Here is a 22,044-nt window from a genome sequence, read left to right as displayed (position 1 = left end):
TCTATAGTCATGTGATCAACACGGATCTGTCCAATTTTCCATATTTCATCCTGATTGGCTAAGGTTGGCTTCCAAAGTTTGCAGGATTGCTCCGTTTTCAACAAAATGCCTCAAATCATGAACGCAGCTTGCGATTTCCGTGAGATTTCACACGCACATTCCCATTAGGCCGAGGAAGAAATGCCACTTGAAAATGTTCAAATCAGCCTCATGGTGGCGCTATAAATGGACGATTTGTGTTTTTAACTATAACTGCACCGATCTGCATGAAACTTTGCACGCACACTCCCTAGAGGCCAAGGAAAAACAACTGCCCTGCATTTTTCACATTTGCCTTTCATAGCGCCACCAGGAGGCCGACTTATGTAAAACATCTTTTTTTTATATTAAGCCTTCAGAATTTATCCAAATTTCACGCACATCGGTACACATGATCTCTATAGTCATGTGATCACGATGGATCTTTTAAAATGTTCATATTCCATCCTGATTGGCTAACATTGACATCTAAAGTTTGCAGGAGTGGCCCGTTTTGAACAAAATGCCACAAATCATGAATACAGCGTCCGATTGCGGTGACACTTTGCACGCACATTCGCACTACATTGAAGAACAAATGCCACCCTTTTAACATTGCCCTATTATAGCGCCACCAGGAGGCCAATTTTGCAACACTTTTCTTTTTTATATTACTCCTACAAATTCAAACATCATGCAAATCGGTACACATATAGTCAAGTGATCAAGATGGTTCCGTCCGATTTTTCATATTCCATCCTGATTGGCTAATTCCGAACATTGCTGCCCCACAATAACCTACCTGACCTGGCGGAGACCTGTGCTCCGAGGAGCACTTTTTCTAGTTTTTCTATTTGTCTACCTGAAGTGACTCGCTGTGTTTTCCCAATATTCGTTTCCAAATGCTAAATGAAAAGAAGGATACCGACTCCTTTTCCAATTTCTATTTTTGTGCTTTGAATTGAAAAGGACAAATCGGATTACTACCAGGGTCGGGTTCGGGTGCCAATTATTTATTTATTTTATTTGACACAATTGGCGTGAAGTGTATCACTTGCTATACGCGACGAGGCAGCTGTGTAAACTGGTTTTGCAGTCATATTGAGGGGTTTTATTTGGGTAGAAATAAAGGTTATATTTACATTACTTCGTGAATATATAAATATGTTCAGGAATAATAATTTTTGTAAGGGGCCGTAGCCTACTTCATCTCACAGAAGTTATACGCAGCACAAGAGGAAGAAGCCACCACAGGCTACTTCGTATCAAATGAAGACAGCTTTGGCCTTCATTTATCAATGCGCAGACTGCAGAAATCTCCTGAAATGGCCATTTATGAAACGTTGTGTCTCGCCAATCACAAGTATTGCTCTGCATTGCCCCGCCGTCGCCCGTGCGCGTATTTTGCGCATTGTGGTTCAGTAACCATATATGTGACCTGGTCCTAAGCCATAGCACCCCCAATTAATACATACAGTACAGTATGTTATGTGCATGTTATGTAAGCCTACAGAGAGTTCATCTGGATTGTTTGTCTGAGGCCGGTCATGTGGATCTAGCGACCAACAATGGGGAGGCTTTTGTCACTGACTGGCTATAGTATACAGTGTCCAGGGTGTGCACTCACTGCACGTGATGATTTGAGCGACAGTGTGTCATTGCCAACACTCACGCAATGAGCGTGAGACACACGCAAACTATGCTGTTCACACATCCTATTTAATTTCTCAGGCTCTCCAATCACCCAAATGGGAGAACTGTGGCAACTCATGCACCACTGAGACATCCACCTCTGCCGGTACTTGAGCCACACAGTGAATTAAATGATTGTTTCGGAAGTATCCCTACCCTAATGTTAACTACAACTAGTATACAGTTGATGTAGATGTACAGTTGTAGTAGATGAAAACAGCAAGCAGGTGTCAGGTGTCTTGCTCTCCGTTGAGGGACGCGGTGCCATGTCTCTGCTTGCAGTTTGGACCTCGGATTCGGCCGGGTTCAGTCCACGCTCGTTGAGCCGCTCGAACAGCTGCTGGAGATGTATCCGATGCTCCTCGGCAGATGCACTGGCTACGAGGATGTCATCCAGATAATCAAACAAAAATGACATACGTCGCAGCACAGAGTCCATCAGCCGCTGGAATGTCTGCGCTGCCCCTTCAAGGCCGAATGGCATCCTCAGGAATTCAAACAGCCCAAAAGGGGTGATAACAGCAGTTTTGGGCATGCCAGCGGATAGACCGGCACCTGGTGATATAGCCACGCACCAAATCTATCTTAGAAAAGATGGTGGCCCCCCGCCAGGTGGACAGGGAAATCTTGGATATGTGGAACTGGGTACCAGTCATGCCTGGTAATATTGTTCAGGCGACGGAAGTCACCACACGGACGCCACTGCCCATCCGCCTTGGGGACCATGTGCAGAGGTGAAGAAAAGGCTTAGCAGCTCGTCCACCGGTCCCCTTGTCTCTTTCTCTTTGTGTCTCTCCGTCCTCCTCACCGTCGCACCTGGCCCATCCTCAGAGCAGCCTCCCACGGATGAGCTCCCCTTGCAGGCGGACGGGGCACACACCACCGGGCGCATAGCAGTTTCAGAGGTCATGGCATGTCGTCATTAGGCAGTGAAAGCATCATCCATAGGGTAGAAAACAGCACCATCTGGTGCAAAACCACTGAAAACACAAAACTTGTCAAAACTCGTCGTTGGCAGGCTGTGCCTTGGCAGAATTCAGCGTGTTAGCGCGTCCATGACAGGCAAAGAGTTAATTGGGCTACCACGCCCAAATCCAGGTGCAAGTTCAAAATGTCTCAAACATGTGACCATTGATACATGTTATGTGTCAGAATAGGTTTGGATTTTCTATTGGCTAGGTATTAGACTATACAGTAGGTATTTAGGTTTTGAGTTAGCCTTAAATTAGGTATTGTATATATATATATTTTTTTAGGCAGTTGTATGTTGTTTTTGCCGCTATTTGTCATGTTGTCACTGTGGTGTATTTGTATGTGGGACTACGGGTGGAAATGAGCTTGTAGCTAAATCCGGCATATTTACATGAAATCATGTGTATTGGTTGAAATGTTCATAATAATAATATGCACTGTCCCGGAAATAAATAAAAGTACATAGAGCTTAAAATTTGGTTGAGCCATAATTCATACGCTGCTATTAGCAGCTGCGCTTCACAAACCAAACCAATACCATCTTTGAAAATGCTATTCGGGAAACAAAGGGCCTTTGGGTCTCACATGATAGTCTCCCTCTTGCAGCGTTTGCTCTCATTTTCATGACAGATGAGTTGGTAGTAGTGTTTCTCCATTTTCCTCACTGACAGGGTTGCCCAGTTCAGGATCTTGGTTTTGCAGTTCTGCACGGGACAGATGCTCCACAATGCCTGCGCCAAGAGAGTCACCCAGCACATTGATGGCGGTACGCACACGGTCTATGAACCAATCCACTATGAGGATCAGTGTTATGCCGTCCATTGGCAGTCCCACTGATGTCAATACGATCGCCATGGTAACCAGCCCGCCCTGAGGGATGCCTGCCGCTCCAATGCTGGCAAGGGTTGCCGTGAGACTGATGATGAGCATCTGGCCAAAGTTGAGGTCCATGTTGTAGACCTGAGCGATGAAAATGGCTGCCACAGCCTCATAGAGGGCATCGCCATCCATGTTGACGGTGGCACCCACGGGGAGGACAAAGCGCGTCACTCGCTTATCCACGTGGTTGTTTTCTTCCACACAACGGAAGGTGATCGGCAGGGTGGCAGAACTGGAGGAGGTGCCCAGAGCGGTCAGGAGTGCCTGAAGCAATCCTCCGATGAAGCTGTATGGGTTCCTCTTAGTCACCAGGAAGAACAGCAGTGGCAGGACAAGCAGGCCGTGGATGAGAAGGCCCACGGTGACAGTCAGAGTGTACATCCCAATCTGACTCCCCACCTCTGCGAGGTCGCTCATCTCCATGATTTTCCCCGCGATCAGGAACAGGATGCCCACGGGTGAATACCAGATGATGACGGCAACGAGACTCATGATGGCTTCGTTGAGGCAGACGAAAAAGTCCCTGAGCACTTTTCCCTGCTCCCTCATTTTGCTGATGACCAGTCCAAGGCATAGGGAGAACACCACCAGGCCCAGAATGTTCACTCCGGGAGAGGACACCGCTACAGGAACTAGCTCCTGCGCAGTAAGGTTGTGGGCCACGGTCACATTCCTGGCCCTGTACACGGTTCTGTACGACCTGAAGCAAGCCTCCACCAGGTTAGGGGGGATCATGTTCCTGACGAGGTCCAACATGGCATCGGCAGCCTGGATCGGTTCTATGGTCCCACCGGAAACCTCTGGGCTGTCGCCGCTGCCCTTTCCTGGCTTGATGATCACGACCAGGGCGATGCCCAGGAAGACGGAGAGGAGGGTGGTCACCATGTAATAAGCCACCGCATACATTCCCATCTTGCCTGATGCCTTGCTGTCCAGAGAGGCGATGCCTGTGACCAGACTGGAGACTATTAGCGGTATCATCACCATCTGCAACATCCTCATAAGCAGCTCTCCGGGATAGGTAAAGTATTTGATTTGCAGCATCGTGAGGTTAAGTGGGCGCAGAGCAAAGCCCAGGATCACTCCCAGTATAACTGCGGAGATGGTGAACAGAACGAAGAGGTTCCTCATTAGGAAGTCTTTGACATTCTCCCTGGTGATGGAGCAGATCCTCTCCTTCATACTGCTGGCTTTCCGTTCCATTGCTGCCCTTTTGGGAGAAAAATAATTGATTATTGGTTGACTGGGCTCAGGGCCCCCCACTGCAGGTGTTCAATCAGAAGGGAACAACCATTGATGTTTGCTCTTGTGATCGGTGGTGGCTTTGGTGACTACAGCAAGGGTGGTAGAGTTCTCAAGCGTCTTCAAGGAGGCCGTCTTCGAGTGTCCTGAAGGTCGTCTCGAAGCGTCTTGATTCAAACGTTTATGATTATGATACCTGTAGTCCTTCAAGTACGTCAATCTCGGACAAGTAACTACGAGGAACGCACTGCTTTTATGCGGTTTGGCGGGGTTTACTCTCTTCATGATGAGTTCACGGGTCAGTCATGCCCAAATATGGAGTTCCAAGTAGCCTATGCAGTGCCCAAATATGTATGTGAAAGTTTTTTTTTTGTTAGGCCCTGCATAAGCAAGCGCCCCCCAGAGACCACTTGGCTCCGGGAGGGGTGATTTGGCTGCGTTCAGGAAAAAGACTAGCGCTGGTTGGGGGCTTCCCAAAGCACCTCGTCAAGGAGGGAGAGCTCGTGAGAAACACGAGTGCTTCAACAAGTCTGGTAAGACCCTCAAGTTAATCCCGATTTACATTATGGCTGTGATTCTCAACCTATTGAATTTCAAGGACCCCCAGTTTGATATGCATTGGACCACAGACCCCCATTTGATAAATTGGACCCCAATCTACACTGTAAAATCTTCAGTGTTAATTTGGACCTTTACTTTTCCATTTGTACACTCAAGAGTTACAGACCCGTAGGGGCCCATTTGGACCCCTGCTGGTCCCCAGACCCGATGTTGAGAATCAGTGCATCACAGTATGACCAGAACAAGTCTGAGGATTGGATGTGTCCACAACTCTGACAAGGGTCATCAATATGTCCGTACACAGACAAATGTGTCCGTGGCAAAGACTTGGTCTTGTCCCTGGCAGATTTTTTGATTTACACACCATTATATACTGTAATGTTCTTATTTTGATCATAAGACCCAATTACTGAATGTCAAGTCTCCAGGTTTTCTTCAGAATATGTATGACTCATTAGGAGTCCTATTAGTGGTTCTCAAATGTTTTATTTGCAAGGACCACCATAACTCTGAGAGTGTACAAATGGAACCAAATGGACCCATAAGGGTCCATTTGGTTCCATTTGTACACTCTCAGAGTTACAGACCTGTTATATGGTCATTCAGGGCTATAGCTCTTTGTGTTTCTGGTAATAGTTGTCCACTCGTTACACCCCACACAACTAGTAATTGCATCCTTTCTCCTCAAAATTCTGACTTTTCATGTGCAACACTGTCACTAGCAGTTTTTTCACTAGTGTTTACTATCTATACAGATAATTAATAGACATTAGATGTAAAGGTATGATTTTTTCATCAGGTTGTGTATATAACCATACAAACAGTAGTTTGAAACAACTCAATAGCTGAAATGTTTTAGGGCTTACTGCTACATTAACACCTTAGTATTAACTATTACTGTAAATGAGTTTAAGGCATTGGTTCTCAAAGTGGGGTCCGGGGACCCCCAGGGGTCCTTGAGGGAGTTACAGGGGGTCCCCAGCTAAATGATGGATAGGACCCAAATGGACCCTTACGGGTCTGTAACTCTGAGAGTGTACAAATGGAACCAAATGGACCCTTAACATTGATTTTACAACATCAATTGGGGTCCCAGAGATAGAAATGCCATTAAATGGGGGTCTGTAGCCTAATAATGCATGTCAAACTGGGGGTCCTTGGAATTAAAATGGTTGAGAATCACTGCTAGAGCCGTAAAAATCTTCTCTTATGGGGGGCCTTTGGCATATCTTTTCAAATGGGGGTCCGCGGGCTAATAAATGTCAATTTGGGGGTCCTTGACATGAAAAAGTTTGAGAACCACTGGTTTAAGGGACTTGCTTTGATAGCAAGCAACTGCAAGCAAAACATTTGTTGCCATGCCAAAGCTGCCATAGCTTTCATATCCTACCATACCTGGAATTCAAACCCATGTCCCCCACGTGAGCGCTGAATGTTTACTGTGGAGTTAATGGAGAGCTGGCTAGTTTGTTTCCATTTGAGTTGTATGCAATACCTCTCGTCAACCAGTAGGTGTCAGACCTGACCACAGAATCTAAATGTCTCAATAGAAGAGTAGGGAGACCCTCTCCAACCACTGTAGATCTGTTAGTTAGCTATATTGTATTATACACTCTACCATACACATTGACATTTTCCACAAACAAAAAGTGATGTATTTAAAGGTAGGGTAAGTGATATTGTTTGATTAAAACAAAATAGTTTGTGTCAAAAGGTTAAAGCACAATATCATGATAGTAATCATTGCTAGTAATCATTGCTATAGAGCATTACATGCTCTATATTATATATATACATACTTCTGTTACTGAACTCATTTTGTTCAGTAACAGGGGTCTCCATGTCTCTCCAGCTCTTTATTAAACAGAAAATACATGTTCAGGTAGGCGACAACATTTCTGCCAATCAGGAGAGAGTACCCAATTTATCAGCTTCATTTTATAGTGTTCCAATTCCAATTTTGTCTGCTCATTTCTTTGTGTCATCACTTTTTGATGCAGTGCAATCACCAATTGCACTTGTTTAATCTGTATCCTGTCCGAGTTCTCTATCCTGATTGGACACAATTGGTATCCTGACCTGAAAATGCATTCTCTGTTTAATAAAGAGCAGGAGAGACATGGAGACTCCTGTTACTGAACAAACACTCTATAGCAAAGAGTACAGAATATAGAGCTATTTAACACTTATTTTAACCAAAGAAAATCACTTACCCTACTTTTAAGCCCCTAAATCTATTAAACTATTTTCAACCAGGGCGTCCCTATATTTTGGACATGTCATTATAGGTGAAAATTATCATAAACGTTCACGTTTGTTTAATACAACAGTGAGTGACGCATGGGCGCCACACTCAGCCATTTTGTGTGTTTGGGTCCAGTTCCTCCAAAGGGACAATAATTGTATTAAAATGGATCAGAGACACAGAGAAAGACAGAGAGAGATTTCTATCATCTATGTAGTGTAGCCCTACTTCAGTGACAGGAGAAAAAAAAACACCACTTTGTTTCCCCACAACATAACATTTTATTACCACAAAGGCGTTTTTCAAAATGAATATCCATACAATTCAAGTAATACTTGAAAAAACCCATAAAGTCGCGACAAGTTTCCAGATGAACTAGCAGGGAGGGACAGGCAGGGTGATAGCGAAAGCCCTTTTTAAAAATCACATGCACTCAAGTGAACAAACGTTTAAGACACGACACAGATAGGAGCCTGTGGATGGAGATGGCCTGATGTATACTTCCACTGGCCTCCTTGACTTTCCTCATATCCGCTTAAACCCCATACGTTGTTGAGTGGGGTCCCTCAGGGATCTGTACTAATGTCTTTTCAACATGAAATATATCTGCAAATTTCAAATTTCCTGCGAATGTTTTTTTCCCCAGAATACGAATGCTGGGGTTTAAGTGGATATTTCCCCACAAAAATGAAGTTGGCCCCTCTGTTCACACAACTGTTGTTTGATTGTTTTCCGTTTAAAAAAAAAAGGGAATACAAAGAAAAGGAAGCCAGTGGAAGGAAAAGGACGACGTATCAAGCTAAAACAAACACGTCTCAACGTCTTAGCGTGTCTTATGTGCTCGTATGAAAGGTTTGCTCTTCAACGAGCAGCTTTTGATTTTTGTAAGGCAGTCACCCACCTTGATCTTAATACAGCCGCACACACACACACACACACACAGTAAAATCATCAGTGTTAATGTAGCCAAACGGACCCGTACTAGTCCATTTGGTTACATTTGTAACCTTGCAGAGTTACAAATGTATACACTCAGAGAGAGAGCCACAACAATCCCATAAACAAAGAACGTTGGGTGTAAACGGGGCTTCCTCGTAAAATAGATCTTGCATCTCAATGGGAGAACAAAAAAGGTATTAAAAAATGAATATTCATATAGCTGGTGTCGGAAAGAAACCTCTTATCTCCATATTTTAACTTTGTGTTTTTTTGTAAATTAACTGCCAGAATTATTTCAGATTTTTTGCAGTTTATTGCCAGGGGTTTTTACATTGAACAAAAAAAAGTACTCAGGAGCCGAGATACATAATTTTTAAGTTTTAAGTTAACAAGGAAGTGGATAGGAGGTTAAATCTTCGAAAAATCATATCTCCTTGGTCTTTGGGTCAAAAAAATGTTTTCTTCTAAAAACGCATATATGCGTTCTTGGCAAGCAAGTGATGGATTCTAAAGAACGCATATATGCGTTATTGGCAGGCAATGTTTACGCTGATCACTTGATACAGCGTCACACAAAAGTATCAAAAGATCTGCTAATTTGAATTTGAATCCTCCCGACAAAGACGACATAATATCCAATCATTAAAACAAAAATAAAATAATGGAATTTGTTAGGGTGTGCTCAGAGACAACAAGAAGAATGTGGAAGTAATGGATGCCATGTGAGGAGACCAATAGTTCCAAACTAGTATCGTTCAAAACATTGAATCCATAACTGTCTCTTTCAACGGGTCTGGTTAAACAACTACACAATTTACTGTGCACACGCACGCACACACACACGCGCACGCATAGACGCAGCCCTCACTGTTGTTACATCACAAAAACATATCGACATCCACAGGCATATATGCACTCAATGTATTGCCACAATTCAATGATTAAATACACGGTGGGAGGTACGGACAAAGACAACGATAAATTATAGTTAAATGTGAAACCTTGCAGACAAATCGAGAGTGATCTGATTTGATATTAAGACGCGCAGCGAAAACAAAAGAAACCTAGCTAGCAACGCTAGGAAAATGTCTAGCCTACTAATAAAACTTGTAAAACAAAAAAAAAAAATTGGACGACCGTAATACTTCTATATCTAAAAGTAAAAATGCATCAAATGAAATCAAATTAAAAAAATTCATGACAAAAACAAAACAAAAACAAACAAACTGAAGCACAAGTACATTAACTATCGGAAATCATTTCCTCAAGTAGCAAGTTCCCTCTGTTACGCAACATTTAATAAAGATTAGACAAATGAATAGAATTATAAAGATATTTACAGACGGGAAGGGAACGTGTAAGGTTGAATTAATAGGCTCTATGCACAGCAGCCATATTGGAAAGAAATTGGGCCTCTTCCTTACTGTTACCAATGGTACTAATGAAAGCTCTGTTCCGTTCTGGTCAAACACAATCAGGGAGTTGATATTGTGCATGTTGGCTCACTGGAAACACTCTGCTACACCAGTGGGTCTCAAAGTGTGGTCCAGGGACCCTCATAGTTCCTTGAAGGGGTTTCAAATGGCCTCTTATGAGTGTGTAACTCTGAGAGTGTACAAATGGAACCAAATGGTTTTATTTGTACACTCTCAGAGTTATGGGGGTTCTTGAAATTAATAAGTGTGAGAACCACTGTGTTACACTAAATGGAACAGAGCCTTAATTAGTATAATTGGCAAGACCTGCGAGGGAAAGTAAGGCAGAGGCCCAATTTCTTTCAAATATGGCCGCTGTGCATAGAGCCAATCCACAACAACCAAGTCCAACATCTTCCAAACAGAGGAGGCTATGCTCATGTACCTCCTCTGTCGCTAGGGTCCGTGACCAACCAGCACAGACCTTCAGAATGCAGCCAATCACATGACTGCATTCTCACAGACCCACATCCAATCACACAGCCCCCCACCTCTAACAGTACGGAATCAATATAAGTAAAGTCCGATTTATACTTTAGTTCCGCGACAGTGTTGTACGTGAAAATAGCAGACCTACGAGCTCAGAATGAGTCGTTGCAAAAAAAAAAAGACAGACATAATATACGTTGACCACACCGCACTGGCCACTGGATTGTATATCAACGCCGCAGCCATATTGGTCCTTTTTTCTGTTTCATAACCATTAGGGGCACAGTCACACGTGCACTTTCTACGAGTCAGAGGCGCCAGTTTTCCCCCGTTCACTTCAAAGGGATGGAGCCGGCCGCGGGTGACCCTACAACCCACAGAATGTCGTCGGAAATTGACACGTCTTAAGTCTCAGCGACGCGTTAGCTTACAACACGCATGAAGCGCATGTATGACCACATGACCTTACTGTTGGTTCAAGCGTTTGAACATAGTGAATCTACACCGTAACATAACGCCATGTCTAGCATTTGTAACGATACAAAATCACTTTGAGAAAATCGGTTTGAGAATTCGGTGAGTCTTCATTGGGGAGAGAGCTCCCGCTTCCATAGACATACAGGGGGGCATATACGATACGCATTAGGAGGGAGGCATGGCTTTACCCTGCCAGCATGGCAGCGGCTTTGGCACAATATGAACAGCAGCAGCTTATGCATCTACGTGTGTATGTCTATACGCAAACACTGTCACGCAACCAAGTATGAATCACCTTTACAGACGCCAGTAGAGAAGACTATACTATTAGTCCCTGAGGAATGAAAATACTCCCAGATTGGCCACTCGCACACACACAGACACACACACACACACACACACACGTTCGCACAGTAATAAATGATCAAGTTCTTTCTTCTTCTTTTTTTTGTTTTCCGATCCCACGGAGCTCTGTATAAAACGATGTGCTCCCCGAGACTGTTTCAAGGAAGTCAGGATCATCACAATTCATTAAATCCATTACTTTCTAGACACAGCTGTACACCCCGCCCCCCCCCCCCCCCGTCTCGGCTAACCTCTCAAGAGTTTTGCCCTCGCCTCCTGCTTCAAACCGCCCCGTTAGACAGCGTCCCGGGGCGGTTAGCAAAAGGGCAAGTGGGTCTCAATGTGGGGTAACAAGGGGTTATCTCATCTCAGGGGGTCCTTGAGGGATTTTCCAGGAGGTCCCCCAGCTGAACGATTGATTGTTTAGGAACCAAATGGACCCGTAAAGTTCTGTGACTCAGAGAGTGTGCAAGCCACACTCTCTGAGTTATGGGGGGTACGTGGGCCCTAATGCATATCACACTGGGGGTCCTTGAAATGAAAAAGTTTGAGAACATCTGAAGGGCGTTCTGATGGCCACTACCTGGACAAATAACCCCAGAGAGTGAGACAGAGAGACAGAGAGACAGAGAGAAGGGGACTGAGAATGTGAAGTCCATCTAAACTGTTTTTTTTTTTTGGGTTGTCACAAAAAAATAAAAATAAAAATGAGAAAGGACATTTTCTTCCGTCAGTGTTGAAAATGTGCGATTCACCACCGCAAACTGACACGGCAGAGCGTTTGTTTACGGCGGACCGTGTTGACGTGTTGAAAAACGTGTCCACCGTCTCGCCATCAAAGCTGTCGGTTGGTTGTTAAACTGCGGTTGTTCTACGACTGGCTGTAGGAGTTGTTCTGGTTGCCGTTGGAGCTCTGGTCGTTATCACTGGGAGGAGAAGACACAGACACAGACACAGACCATTAGTTATGGGCTGTCACCATTACAGAATGAATTTAACTAATTTAAGTTGACGATCAATTGTCACACAAATAATTGCAATTAACGATTTAATTGTGCTTTTGCCCATTGGAACATATGAATACGAATTACATTTCTGTTTGGCCTTTTAGGCTTCGGAAGCAAAAACACAGTCATTTCTTCATTATTTGTCATATCTGCTCTGACACTGACACTTAAATTATTGTCTCTAGTGGAGAGCCAATGGCCTAGTGGTTAAGGCACATATAGGCTCTAATACAGCCTGAAAGCAAGCCGTGGATTCAATTCACTGTCACTCTACACTGTACTATCCAAATAGAGGCAGAAAAGCCCCAAAAATATCAGAAATAATAATAATTCTTGACTGACAAAGATGAAATACACCCTCTAGTCCATAAAGATGTTTTGTATCAAAACAAGAACTTATGTAAATTGTAGCTGAACTCGATGTAGTTGGCTCGTTGGAATTCAAGATCAGATGCAGTTACTGTCTTGTTACACCCCTATTAGGTTATATACAGTAAGTCTTCATGGGTGGCTTTGTGACAACAATTCTGACTGGATGACAAAATGACGCTCCTGATTGGACGGTTTATGTAACTTGTACCTGTTAGGAGGGGGCTTGGGTTTGGGCATCTTGTTGAGGACGCCAGCCATCTCCTTCCTGTCGTCAAAGTTCTTCCACTGATCGTACAGCTTCAGAATCACACGGATGATCTCCAGAATCTGTGAACACAACAACACCGCTCAATGAATCCCACAGCAGGTCATTAACCACTTTCAACCCGTCACAGTACGATTGGAAAACCAGTCAGATTGAAAGAGGTGCACCCGGTTTCACCGACGGAGGCGCGCCGCCTGAAGGTGACTTGAGCCACGAGAGGCGCCGCCGAGCGAGCTTAGGCGAACGAGTCGCCGTGCCGAGCGCTTGCGAAGTCACCTTCAGTCGACTTGGCGCCATCCGAATTATATCCCGATAGGCACAGAATCGTCCCCTAGTCGTCTTGGTACCTCCGAAAGGTCATTTCTTTTTTTGACGGGGGGGAGGAGCGCGGGAGGTGAACTCGAAGAAAACGAGCACTCCTTTTTCAATCTGACCGGTTTTTACACTGTTTTATACTGTAATATAATACATTATGGCTTAACCCATTTAGATCTGAGGCCAATTCTACAAAAGAAATGCTGTTTATCGGTATCGGAGAGTATGTCAGTCTGTATGTAAGTGATGTCATTTACAGTCATCACTTATTTTCTATTTTGAATGCTTCAGTTGTTCAGAATGCTTCTATTGTTTTATACTCTTACTGTACTATTTACATTATAATTTCACTTAACTTGTAGCCGCACTTTCACAATTATTAATGCCATTTTTATGTAGTCATAGACCAGTGGTTCTTTTTGAAACTCTTTAATTTCAAGGACCCCCATAACTCTTGAGAGTGTACAAATGGAACCAAATGGACCCGTACGGGTCCATTTGGTTCCATTTGTACACTCTCAGAGTTACAGACCTGTAAGGGTCCATTTGGAACCCGCTGAAGGAACCCTGAACCACACTTTGAGAACCACTGTCCAAGATCATTTTAACCACACACTGGTTTCTTAGTATCCGAATCAGTATCGGGAAAGGGAAAGAATTGTATCGGTACATCTCTAACAACAGCATGAAATAATGAAGCATTATTTCATGTTCCTGTGCTTACCTTGTCCATATCAACAGAGAGCTCCGAAAACCACTGCCTGGCATCTTTCTGCTGCACCACACAGGCTACATGCAGACACGCTGCCACACAAGAGAGAAGACACTGATCAAGACTTGAGTTGCAAATGTTCACTTTAAAAATTATATATTCAAAGATTTGCACAAATTTTCACGATTTTACAAAAAAATAGCAGATCTACAAGTTTGTATATGAGCTTGTAGATCTTCTATTTTTGAATAGCCAAAGTCTCTAAAATAATGGTTGTAACTAAAATCTAAAATGACAGAGATGCGTTCACGGATTGAATGGGATATAGGCCTACTGGATATGGCTGCAGGAGAAATGCACGGAGACAGATCTTACCCAGGGCGATCATGAAGGGTGGGTAGAGCAGACACAGGTCTGTCCTGTAGGTGTCATTGACTATTCGCCTGGTGAAGACACAACAAACACATTCTCATTACACAACATTAGCATGGGGGAAGAGGACTTTTATTTCACATCAGAAGATGACGACCTGCACTACAAAGTGAAGTAAAAACGTGCACATGGACGCACGCATACACACACAATTACTTTTGTGCGGCTCCTGACATTGTAGCAGCATTAGTAACAGTAATAAAGACAAACAATAATAGAAAAACGTAAACATCTATATACAACAGCAGCAGTACACCAATGTGGCCAGTAGAGGGCAATGTGACTCCACACATGAACTGTTGGCTCACTGAGAGAACGCACTATCTACACTCTTTCTATCGCCTATTGATACTGTAAGCATAACAGAGGAGGGAGACAGACCACTGTACAATGCAACCATGATTTTAATGCCTTCTAATGGGCCAAATGCATATTAATTTGGGGGTTCTTTGACATGAAAATGTAGAGATAAGCACACAGACCAGGCGAGGGGCAGCAGCATGTCTTCCTGTCCCATGTCCTGTACGTACTGCAGCAGAGGTCTGTAGGGGTGGTAGACGATCAGGCAACAGTCCTGGGAAAGAAAAAAAAACACGTTAAGTCACAATCTGAATCAACTTTATTATCACATGATTACAGGATTACATGTGTGAGACAAAGTAGGGGATTTCTTTTATTTTATACGTTTAGTATCTTTATGTAGTCGTTGAACCTACTTTCTATGCATTATCATTTTCAAAGCGTTGCAAGGAGAGATCTAATGTGCAAGCCAGGTCTGTTCCTATTCAAAGTGGTTTATAATAAATAAAATGATATATCGTCGTTGTCGGGCAGAAACCTCTTATCTCCATATTCAAACTTTTTGTGTTTTTCCGTAAATTAACGCCCTACTTGATCTATACTACAGCATCACACAAAAGCATCAAAAGTAGCAGATCTACAAGCTCAGAGCTTGTAGATCTGCTACTTTTGATACTCACCAATCACACAAGCATTCACTCAAACAATGCAGCCAATCACGTGCTTCAGAATAACCATGTGTCCACTCACCATCAACTCTAGCAGGTAGAACTCACACTCTAATATCTGTCGTCAGGCAGAAAGAACAGAGCAATTAAGATTAGATCAATATGCAGTATGTCAAATGTTACACTTCTGCATCTTATTAATGTCATAAAAACTGTAATGATTACACATCAAAGCCCTCCCTTCCCCCTCCAGTATTATTTTAAGCCAGGGCAACAGATCATTTTAAATGCTGGAAATTAAAATAATGTGAAAAACCTATGTTGTAATTTGGCATATTAATTTAGACAGAAGCTCCTGATACTTTTTCATTGGTTTAATATTAACAAAATCTACGGACTTAACCACTTTTAACCTGGCCTCCTTAATTTCGTAGAAATGTTTCCTCCGATCTAGTACCTTCCTCAAGTTAAAAACTACCACTAGATGAGGGTCTCACTATTCTGTTTGCGTGGGGACACGTCCGCAAAAACTCGGTCAAACAAGAGACGGGACAAACTAATATTTGTCGTTCGCAGCATGTCAGGACAGAAAACGCATGCCTTTTAATTACCGTTTCTCCCTCGCTCACATCTCTTTGTGTCAGGATGGGGCGGTTGAGGAATACTCTCAAAAATTCTTTCCAGGAATAAAACAAATGATAAATTCTTGAACTGAATGAACTTTTCCCCATTTGTCTCTGGGACCACTGACTTCACTTAGGGAGCATCTTTTCAAAACAAAAACTGTTTTGTCATCATTGCCACACCACCAACCACTACCCTTCTCTCTCTATAATTGGGGACCTAAAAACATTTGGGTATAGTGTCACATCATTCTGCTAATTTATTCTCTGTGGTGTGAACCGTTCCATCCCCCGTTTCAGTCCGTGCCAGTTGACTATTAATAATCATTTACACAGATCTGGACAGGCGAGGCGTTGAGGACAGCCCAGCCGGGAAGTCCCGGCAACTCGATAAATAAGTCAACAGGCGGGTGAGAAGTAATTACGTGACGGCGCGACGAGGAATGCGCGGGGCAACAATGAGCGTGCGCACGGCGCGCCGGCGTTTAGCCGCTGTCAAAGCCATCTCCCGGAGCAACGGGAGTTTCAGCGCACGAGTGTGAACAGTAGCTGTGGAATGTCACGAACCGGCTGACACCGACATAAGGACACTGACTGCCCGCGCACGCTGCAGTGTGTTCGTGACAATGCTGTAGTGCCGCCGCTGTTAGCAACGTGGTGCAGGAGTACATATCTATGCAGAGGAAGCAGCCAAACAAACAGAGCCAGAGTGTTTGTTGCTCACCGGAGCGACTCCTTTTACAATAATAAGAGCATGACCGACCGACGCCAGATTTAGATTGTGGGTCTGATGCCATTCCCCGTTTTGGAAGAGTCTTAGACCAGTCATTCTCAAACTTTTTTTTTATTTCAAGGACCCCCAGTTTGTTACGCAATCGGCCAAGGACCCCCAATTGATATCATTTTGTTAGGGAATGGTACGCAGCACAGAAAGGTTTAACTTACATGATTCATTCTGTATGGGAACTCCTTTGGGAAGGCGTACGAAAATCTGGTTTTCACTGTGTTTGAAAACAAAGAGAAAAGAAACATTGGACGCATTCTAGGTCACGATTATAACATTTTACTTGACGATTAATTGTCACTCAGTTAAATAACGATTTAATTGTGTTTCTGTCATTGAACACTGGAACATTTTGAATAGAAATTACATTTCTATTCAATGTTCTATTCTATTCTGTTTCTGCTTCGTAAACTTAAGTTGCACAGGGCAGATATGAAAATTTTAAATTGTGGAAATATCTACACGCTCAAAACACGTTGCGTTTTGAGCTTGTAGATCTGCTATTCCCACTATTTTTGAAAATGTTTACATACTGGCTGTACTTATGTATACGCGTGCATATGAATAAATAAAGGACACATATTAATGTCTCATTACGTACATACAGATGTTGCCGCCGAGATCAGCCTTGTGTTGGACACAACGCCAAATTCCTGGAAGAAAAAAATTATGTTCAGTCTCTAAATTGCATTTCTAATATATAATATTTTATATTTTTTTACAAGAGAACAACGGCAAAGAGAGACTTTTTGGATTGCCATTTTAATTAACTTCCATGATTTAGCATGGTCTTGAGGTGTCTAATTTCCATTTCAACTAATGCAAACGTGTTGTGAAGTTCCCTCACCTCAACTTTAGAGGCCAGGAATACACAGGTTGGAGCCATGAGCACTGGGTCTATACTCTTCAGTGAGTACCTGAAAAAACAACAACATCACATTAATCAAGATCACAAGCCTTTTAATAATATAAAATGTAATCATCTCGGTCCACATGAGAACGGGGTGGGGAGGGCACCAAAACATCATGATTTGTGTGCATGGGGATCTCATTTTAAACAAGCTTAGTGCTTAATGAGTCTTCCAGTCTAGTAGACCTTGTATTGTGAATTTGTACTTCCATGTACTGTCGTTCTCATGTCTTACTAAATAAAGTACATCAATCAATCAAACACAGCATGCTTTCCATTGTACCTGGCATAGAAGCGTTTGAAGTAGACGGTTGCCGTGGCGATGACCTGCTGTCGTAGCTTCAGGTGTTCCCCAAGGGCCTGGATGACTGAGATATGCAAATGGTATGCAAATAAACCAATTAAATCTATGCACATTACACATACTGTACCATCATGGTCATTCAGTTACGGTCAAGTATGTTTATATCATAACGGTCATTTACCTCTTACGCTTGACTTATACATCAGATGACTGAAAATAGTCGATCTACAAGCTCACTTGAGCTATTTTCGCCTATAATGTCACACATAATATAGGGATGCCAGGGTTAATGTAGTTATTAAGATCCTGCACCAAAACCCATTATTAAGATAATACACCATCATGGTGTATTAACTCTCTCAGTGCCAGACCCCGAGTTATCCCGAGTTTTCGGGTTATACCCTCAGTGCCAGAACGAGAAATCCCGAGTTGTGAGAAGTGTTCAGAACCCAAGATATCATTATCTGAAGATTTGCAGCTCCATCCACTCTTTGTTTAACCTATAACTGAAAAAGGCTGTATCTCGCTTCCTAAGCACTTTTTTTTTTCTTTGAAAAAACAAAAAACTAATTCTGGCAAAGTTCGCAACAATTTTTTTTTTTATTGGCACTGAGAGAGTTAACAGGCAAGGATATGCTAGATGACATTATCATTGGCCATGTGATGATCTATGAAATAAATGGCTTTGTAATTAGAAGCATTTTGTTGCTGAAGTTAGCGGGAATACTATTTGAATACTGTACGCATGACAGTATATTTTCATTTTAATATATTTTTTTATTGAAGGATTGTCACAGCTTACAGAAAGGGACAAACAGTGATAAGAAACCCGTCAAGTTTTCTGAAAGAAAACAAACAAACCCTCCCACCCAACCCTCTCACAAAAAAAGTACATTGACAACTCAACTCCTACATTCCAAGTACTTATCAGGGTGGCGGGGGTCCCCAGTTCAAATATGATTATTTTGGGGGTCACACGCAGTGGTGCCTGTGACCCCCAAAATTAACCCACACTGTTCTCAAGCACTTGAGGGGCTACCTCGAGCACGGGCTCTATCACAGGAGCGCCTATCGACCACCTATCCAACAGAGGCTGCCATATTTTCAGGAAGACGTGATCTTTTTTGTTGATTGCACACCAAACTCTCTCCATGTGTAGCACATTGCCCAAGTCTCTAAGCCACTGCTGGAACAGAGGGCTAGATTCACATTTCCATTGTTGCAAAATAAACGTTTGACCAGCAGTGTGCACAAGAAGATGGCTTGACCCTCACATGATTTAACAGAGGGATTAAATGCCACTGATCCAAACATAGCCAGTAGTGGATCTGGCACAATGTTTTTATTCAAGGCCTTTGAAGTGTAATCAAAAATAACTTGCACTAGGTAGAGGTATTGGGATATATGGTGTGAAGCCTTGACTTGGAATAGTGTAGTCTGTGCACAACTTTGAACTGAACCAAAGTGTGTCTGGCTAAGTATGACAGTATATAAAATAATATGATCTTGGTACCGACCGTTGGCGAAGAAGATCTGGATCTTCCAGTACTCTTCCTCCGACAGAAACTTGAGATCCTTCTGTCGTTCTTTCATCAGGTCCTGCTTGTCCAGAACCCACTGCAGACTAAAAGAGACAAAACATTCATCATTTCGTTTGATTTAACCTTTGTTATTTATGGAGGTAAGCTCAAACAATTCAATGTTATTATGGTTCCAAATCCACGACAACTTGTCTATCGTTGGAAGGCGGAAACCTTGTATGTCCAAAGCAGTTCCTTTTTCATTATGTTTTTACATTAAAATGGTGAAAATAGCCGATCTACAAGCTCAAGCACAATTTGAGCTCGTAGATCTGCTATTTTCATTACTTTTAGGGGGTCATTCATTTACAAAAAAATATATATATATATATTTAAAAATATGATCAAATACTATATACAATTTTATTCACTAAAATAAATTCCGGATTGCAGCTTTTAACACTGAATATTTTAAGCAGCAAACAGTTTAAATACTTAAGCCCCATTTATTTATGTTTTCCGTTACTTGTAACAGAGTATTTCTATCGTGGTGGTATTAATACTTTTACTCAAGTAAAAAAGTACTTTTTCCACCACTGGTCCCTGGGATCTAATCTTTTTTCAAATGGGGGTCCGCGGCCAAACACACATCATTGGGGGGATCCTTCACATCGAAATGTTGGAGATCCAGTGCATTAAAAAATATAATTGAATGACTTTTATGCAGTGGTGGAAAAAGTACTCAAATTCTTTACTTAAGTAAAAGTACCAATACTGCGATATTAAAATACTCTGTTACAAATAGAAGTCCAGAATAAAAAATGTACTTGAGTAAAAGTACAAGAGTAATTGGCATCAAAATGTACTTAAAGTACCAAAAGTAAAAGTACTAAATGTCTGAAAATAGCAGATCTACAAGCTCACATATGTGACGCGTTGTGAGCTTGTAGATCTGCTATTTTCAAATAGCCTAGGTATAAAATAGGGCTAAAGTGGTTAATGTATGTTTTAATGTATCTAATGTATCTGAAAAGTAACTAGTAGTTAGAAGTACAAGTATTGGAAAATTGGAAATACTGAAGTAAAGTACAAATACCTCAAAATTGTACTTAAGTACAGTACTCAAGTAAAAGTACTTAGTTACTTTCGACCACTGCCCATAATAATAATGATAACGAAACGGAGGCACAGAGACTCTAGTCTGAAACTAGGCCTCAAAACAACCAGCGGATCTTTCAGTAAATAAAAGTCCTGATCGGCTCATGGTGAGATCAGGGCAGTACTACTCACTAGTGGGAGCTCTGCCAGAAGTTACCAGCCATGTCGTGGTGGGTGAGGTAGAAGGAAGGAGATCAGAAGGAGATTTAATCACTAGATCTACAAGATAATGTCCCAAAGAAAAGTGAGAAAAAAATAAGCTCTCGTGAGTGCGACGCACTAAAACGTACCGGGCGGAAACAACGAACAAGGGCACAAGGGTTCCTTCGGTGTTGCCAGATTGCGCGAGAGATAGAAGCAACCAGGGTCTATGAAAACAAGCCCAAAAGAAGCAACTCTAGCCTAGCATTTGAAAATAGCCAAATCTACAAGCTGTAAATCTACTAGCCCCTACGGAACCTCTCCCTCCGCTAAGTAGCTCCGAGATGAGGTCCCTCTTTAATTCCTGCCGGCTGCGGTAGACATTTTCGCACATTTTCCAGTTTTACATGTTTCTTACCCCTTTCTGCACATCGTATCCAAAAAGCAAAGCAATTGCGCCACTCTCTCAGATGTTTTAAGTTCTAGCGGAACATAACAGCTTCCAACGAGTTGAAGAAAGTATTTAATTTGCCTCGGTTTTCATCCGGTTACATGTTTTTAAGACATTGCGCAAGAGTTGCGCCCGTTGAGATAACATTACTGATTACCCTACTGGTCAAATGTTGAATTGCATCTTCTAATGCAAAATATTATGGAACCGGATGAAAACCGAGGCAAATTAAATACTTTCTTCAACTCGTTGGAAGCTGTTATGTTCCGCTAGAACTTAAAACATCTGAGAGAGTGGCGCAATTGCTTTGCTTTTTGGATACGATGTGCAGAAAGGGGTAAGAAACATGTAAAACTGGAAAATGTGCGAAAATGTCTACCGCAGCCGGCAGGAATTAAAGAGGGACCTCATCTCGGAGCTACTTAGCGGAGGGAGAGGTTCCGTAGGGGCTATAAATCTACGAGCTTGTAGATCGGCTGTTTTCATAAAAAGGACGAAAACATTATTATTATTTTGGAACATTTTTACAACACAAATTCAGATGGGGGTCTGATGATCTGTGGACAAGTACATATTAATTTGGGGGTCCATGACATGAAAATGTTTAAGAACTACCGGTTAAAACAACATTTAGGAAACAAGCCCAAATAAGCAACTACACAAGCAACTTTACAGAAAAAGAAGGCCAGTCGCTTATAATAAGCCGACATGGCAACACTGGTTCCTCCCAAACATTTGTTCCGCTGAAATACAATTATTGTAGAGTAGGCTACTTCACATCATTAAGCAAATAAATAATTAAATGAAA

General features: G+C 42.5%; 1 protein-coding gene and 1 pseudogene across 2 annotated transcripts; both read right to left on the bottom strand.

Moving 5' to 3' along the window:
• Window positions 1–3,263: 3,263 nt before the first annotated feature.
• LOC308103006 (excitatory amino acid transporter 1-like) lies at window positions 3,264–4,764 on the bottom strand (annotated as a pseudogene). The gene has a single exon. The product of its transcript is annotated as an excitatory amino acid transporter 1-like (transcript).
• A 3,586-nt stretch (window positions 4,765–8,350) lies between these two features.
• ccnc (cyclin C) lies at window positions 8,351–20,899 on the bottom strand. The gene is made up of 12 exons (XM_080453797.1): window positions 20,777–20,899; window positions 19,484–19,590; window positions 17,946–18,030; window positions 17,600–17,669; window positions 17,354–17,405; window positions 16,914–16,969; window positions 15,428–15,463; window positions 14,860–14,951; window positions 14,321–14,388; window positions 13,958–14,037; window positions 12,862–12,980; window positions 8,351–12,200 (listed from the first exon to the last, which is right to left on the bottom strand). The coding sequence occupies exons 1-12, from the start codon at window positions 20,806–20,808 to the stop codon at window positions 12,146–12,148; spliced, it is 852 nt and encodes a 283-aa protein (XP_080309923.1). The 5' UTR covers window positions 20,809–20,899; the 3' UTR covers window positions 8,351–12,145.
• Window positions 20,900–22,044: the final 1,145 nt, after the last annotated feature.

The sequence above is a fragment of the Gymnoscopelus braueri genome, assembly GCF_963280865.1.
Source record: "Gymnoscopelus braueri genome assembly, chromosome: 16".
NCBI classification, from domain to species: Eukaryota; Metazoa; Chordata; class Actinopteri; order Myctophiformes; family Myctophidae; genus Gymnoscopelus; species Gymnoscopelus braueri.
The sequence above is the reverse complement of the archived record's forward strand: the minus strand, read 5'-3'. Positions and strand labels throughout refer to the sequence as shown.

Bases quoted from the DNA above. Each gene is read 5' to 3' on its own strand.
- ccnc (XM_080453797.1), bottom strand. From the start codon at position 20,808: ATGGCTGGTAACTTCTGGCAGAGCTCCCACTA. The intron at 19,591-20,776 runs GTGAGTAGTACT...TGTCTCTTTTAG, and splicing joins TTCTGGCAGAGCTCCCACTA to TCTGCAGTGGGTTCTGGACA. The intron at 14,952-15,427 runs GTGAGTGGACAC...TTTCTTTCCCAG, and splicing joins TCTACCTGCTAGAGTTGATG to GACTGTTGCCTGATCGTCTA.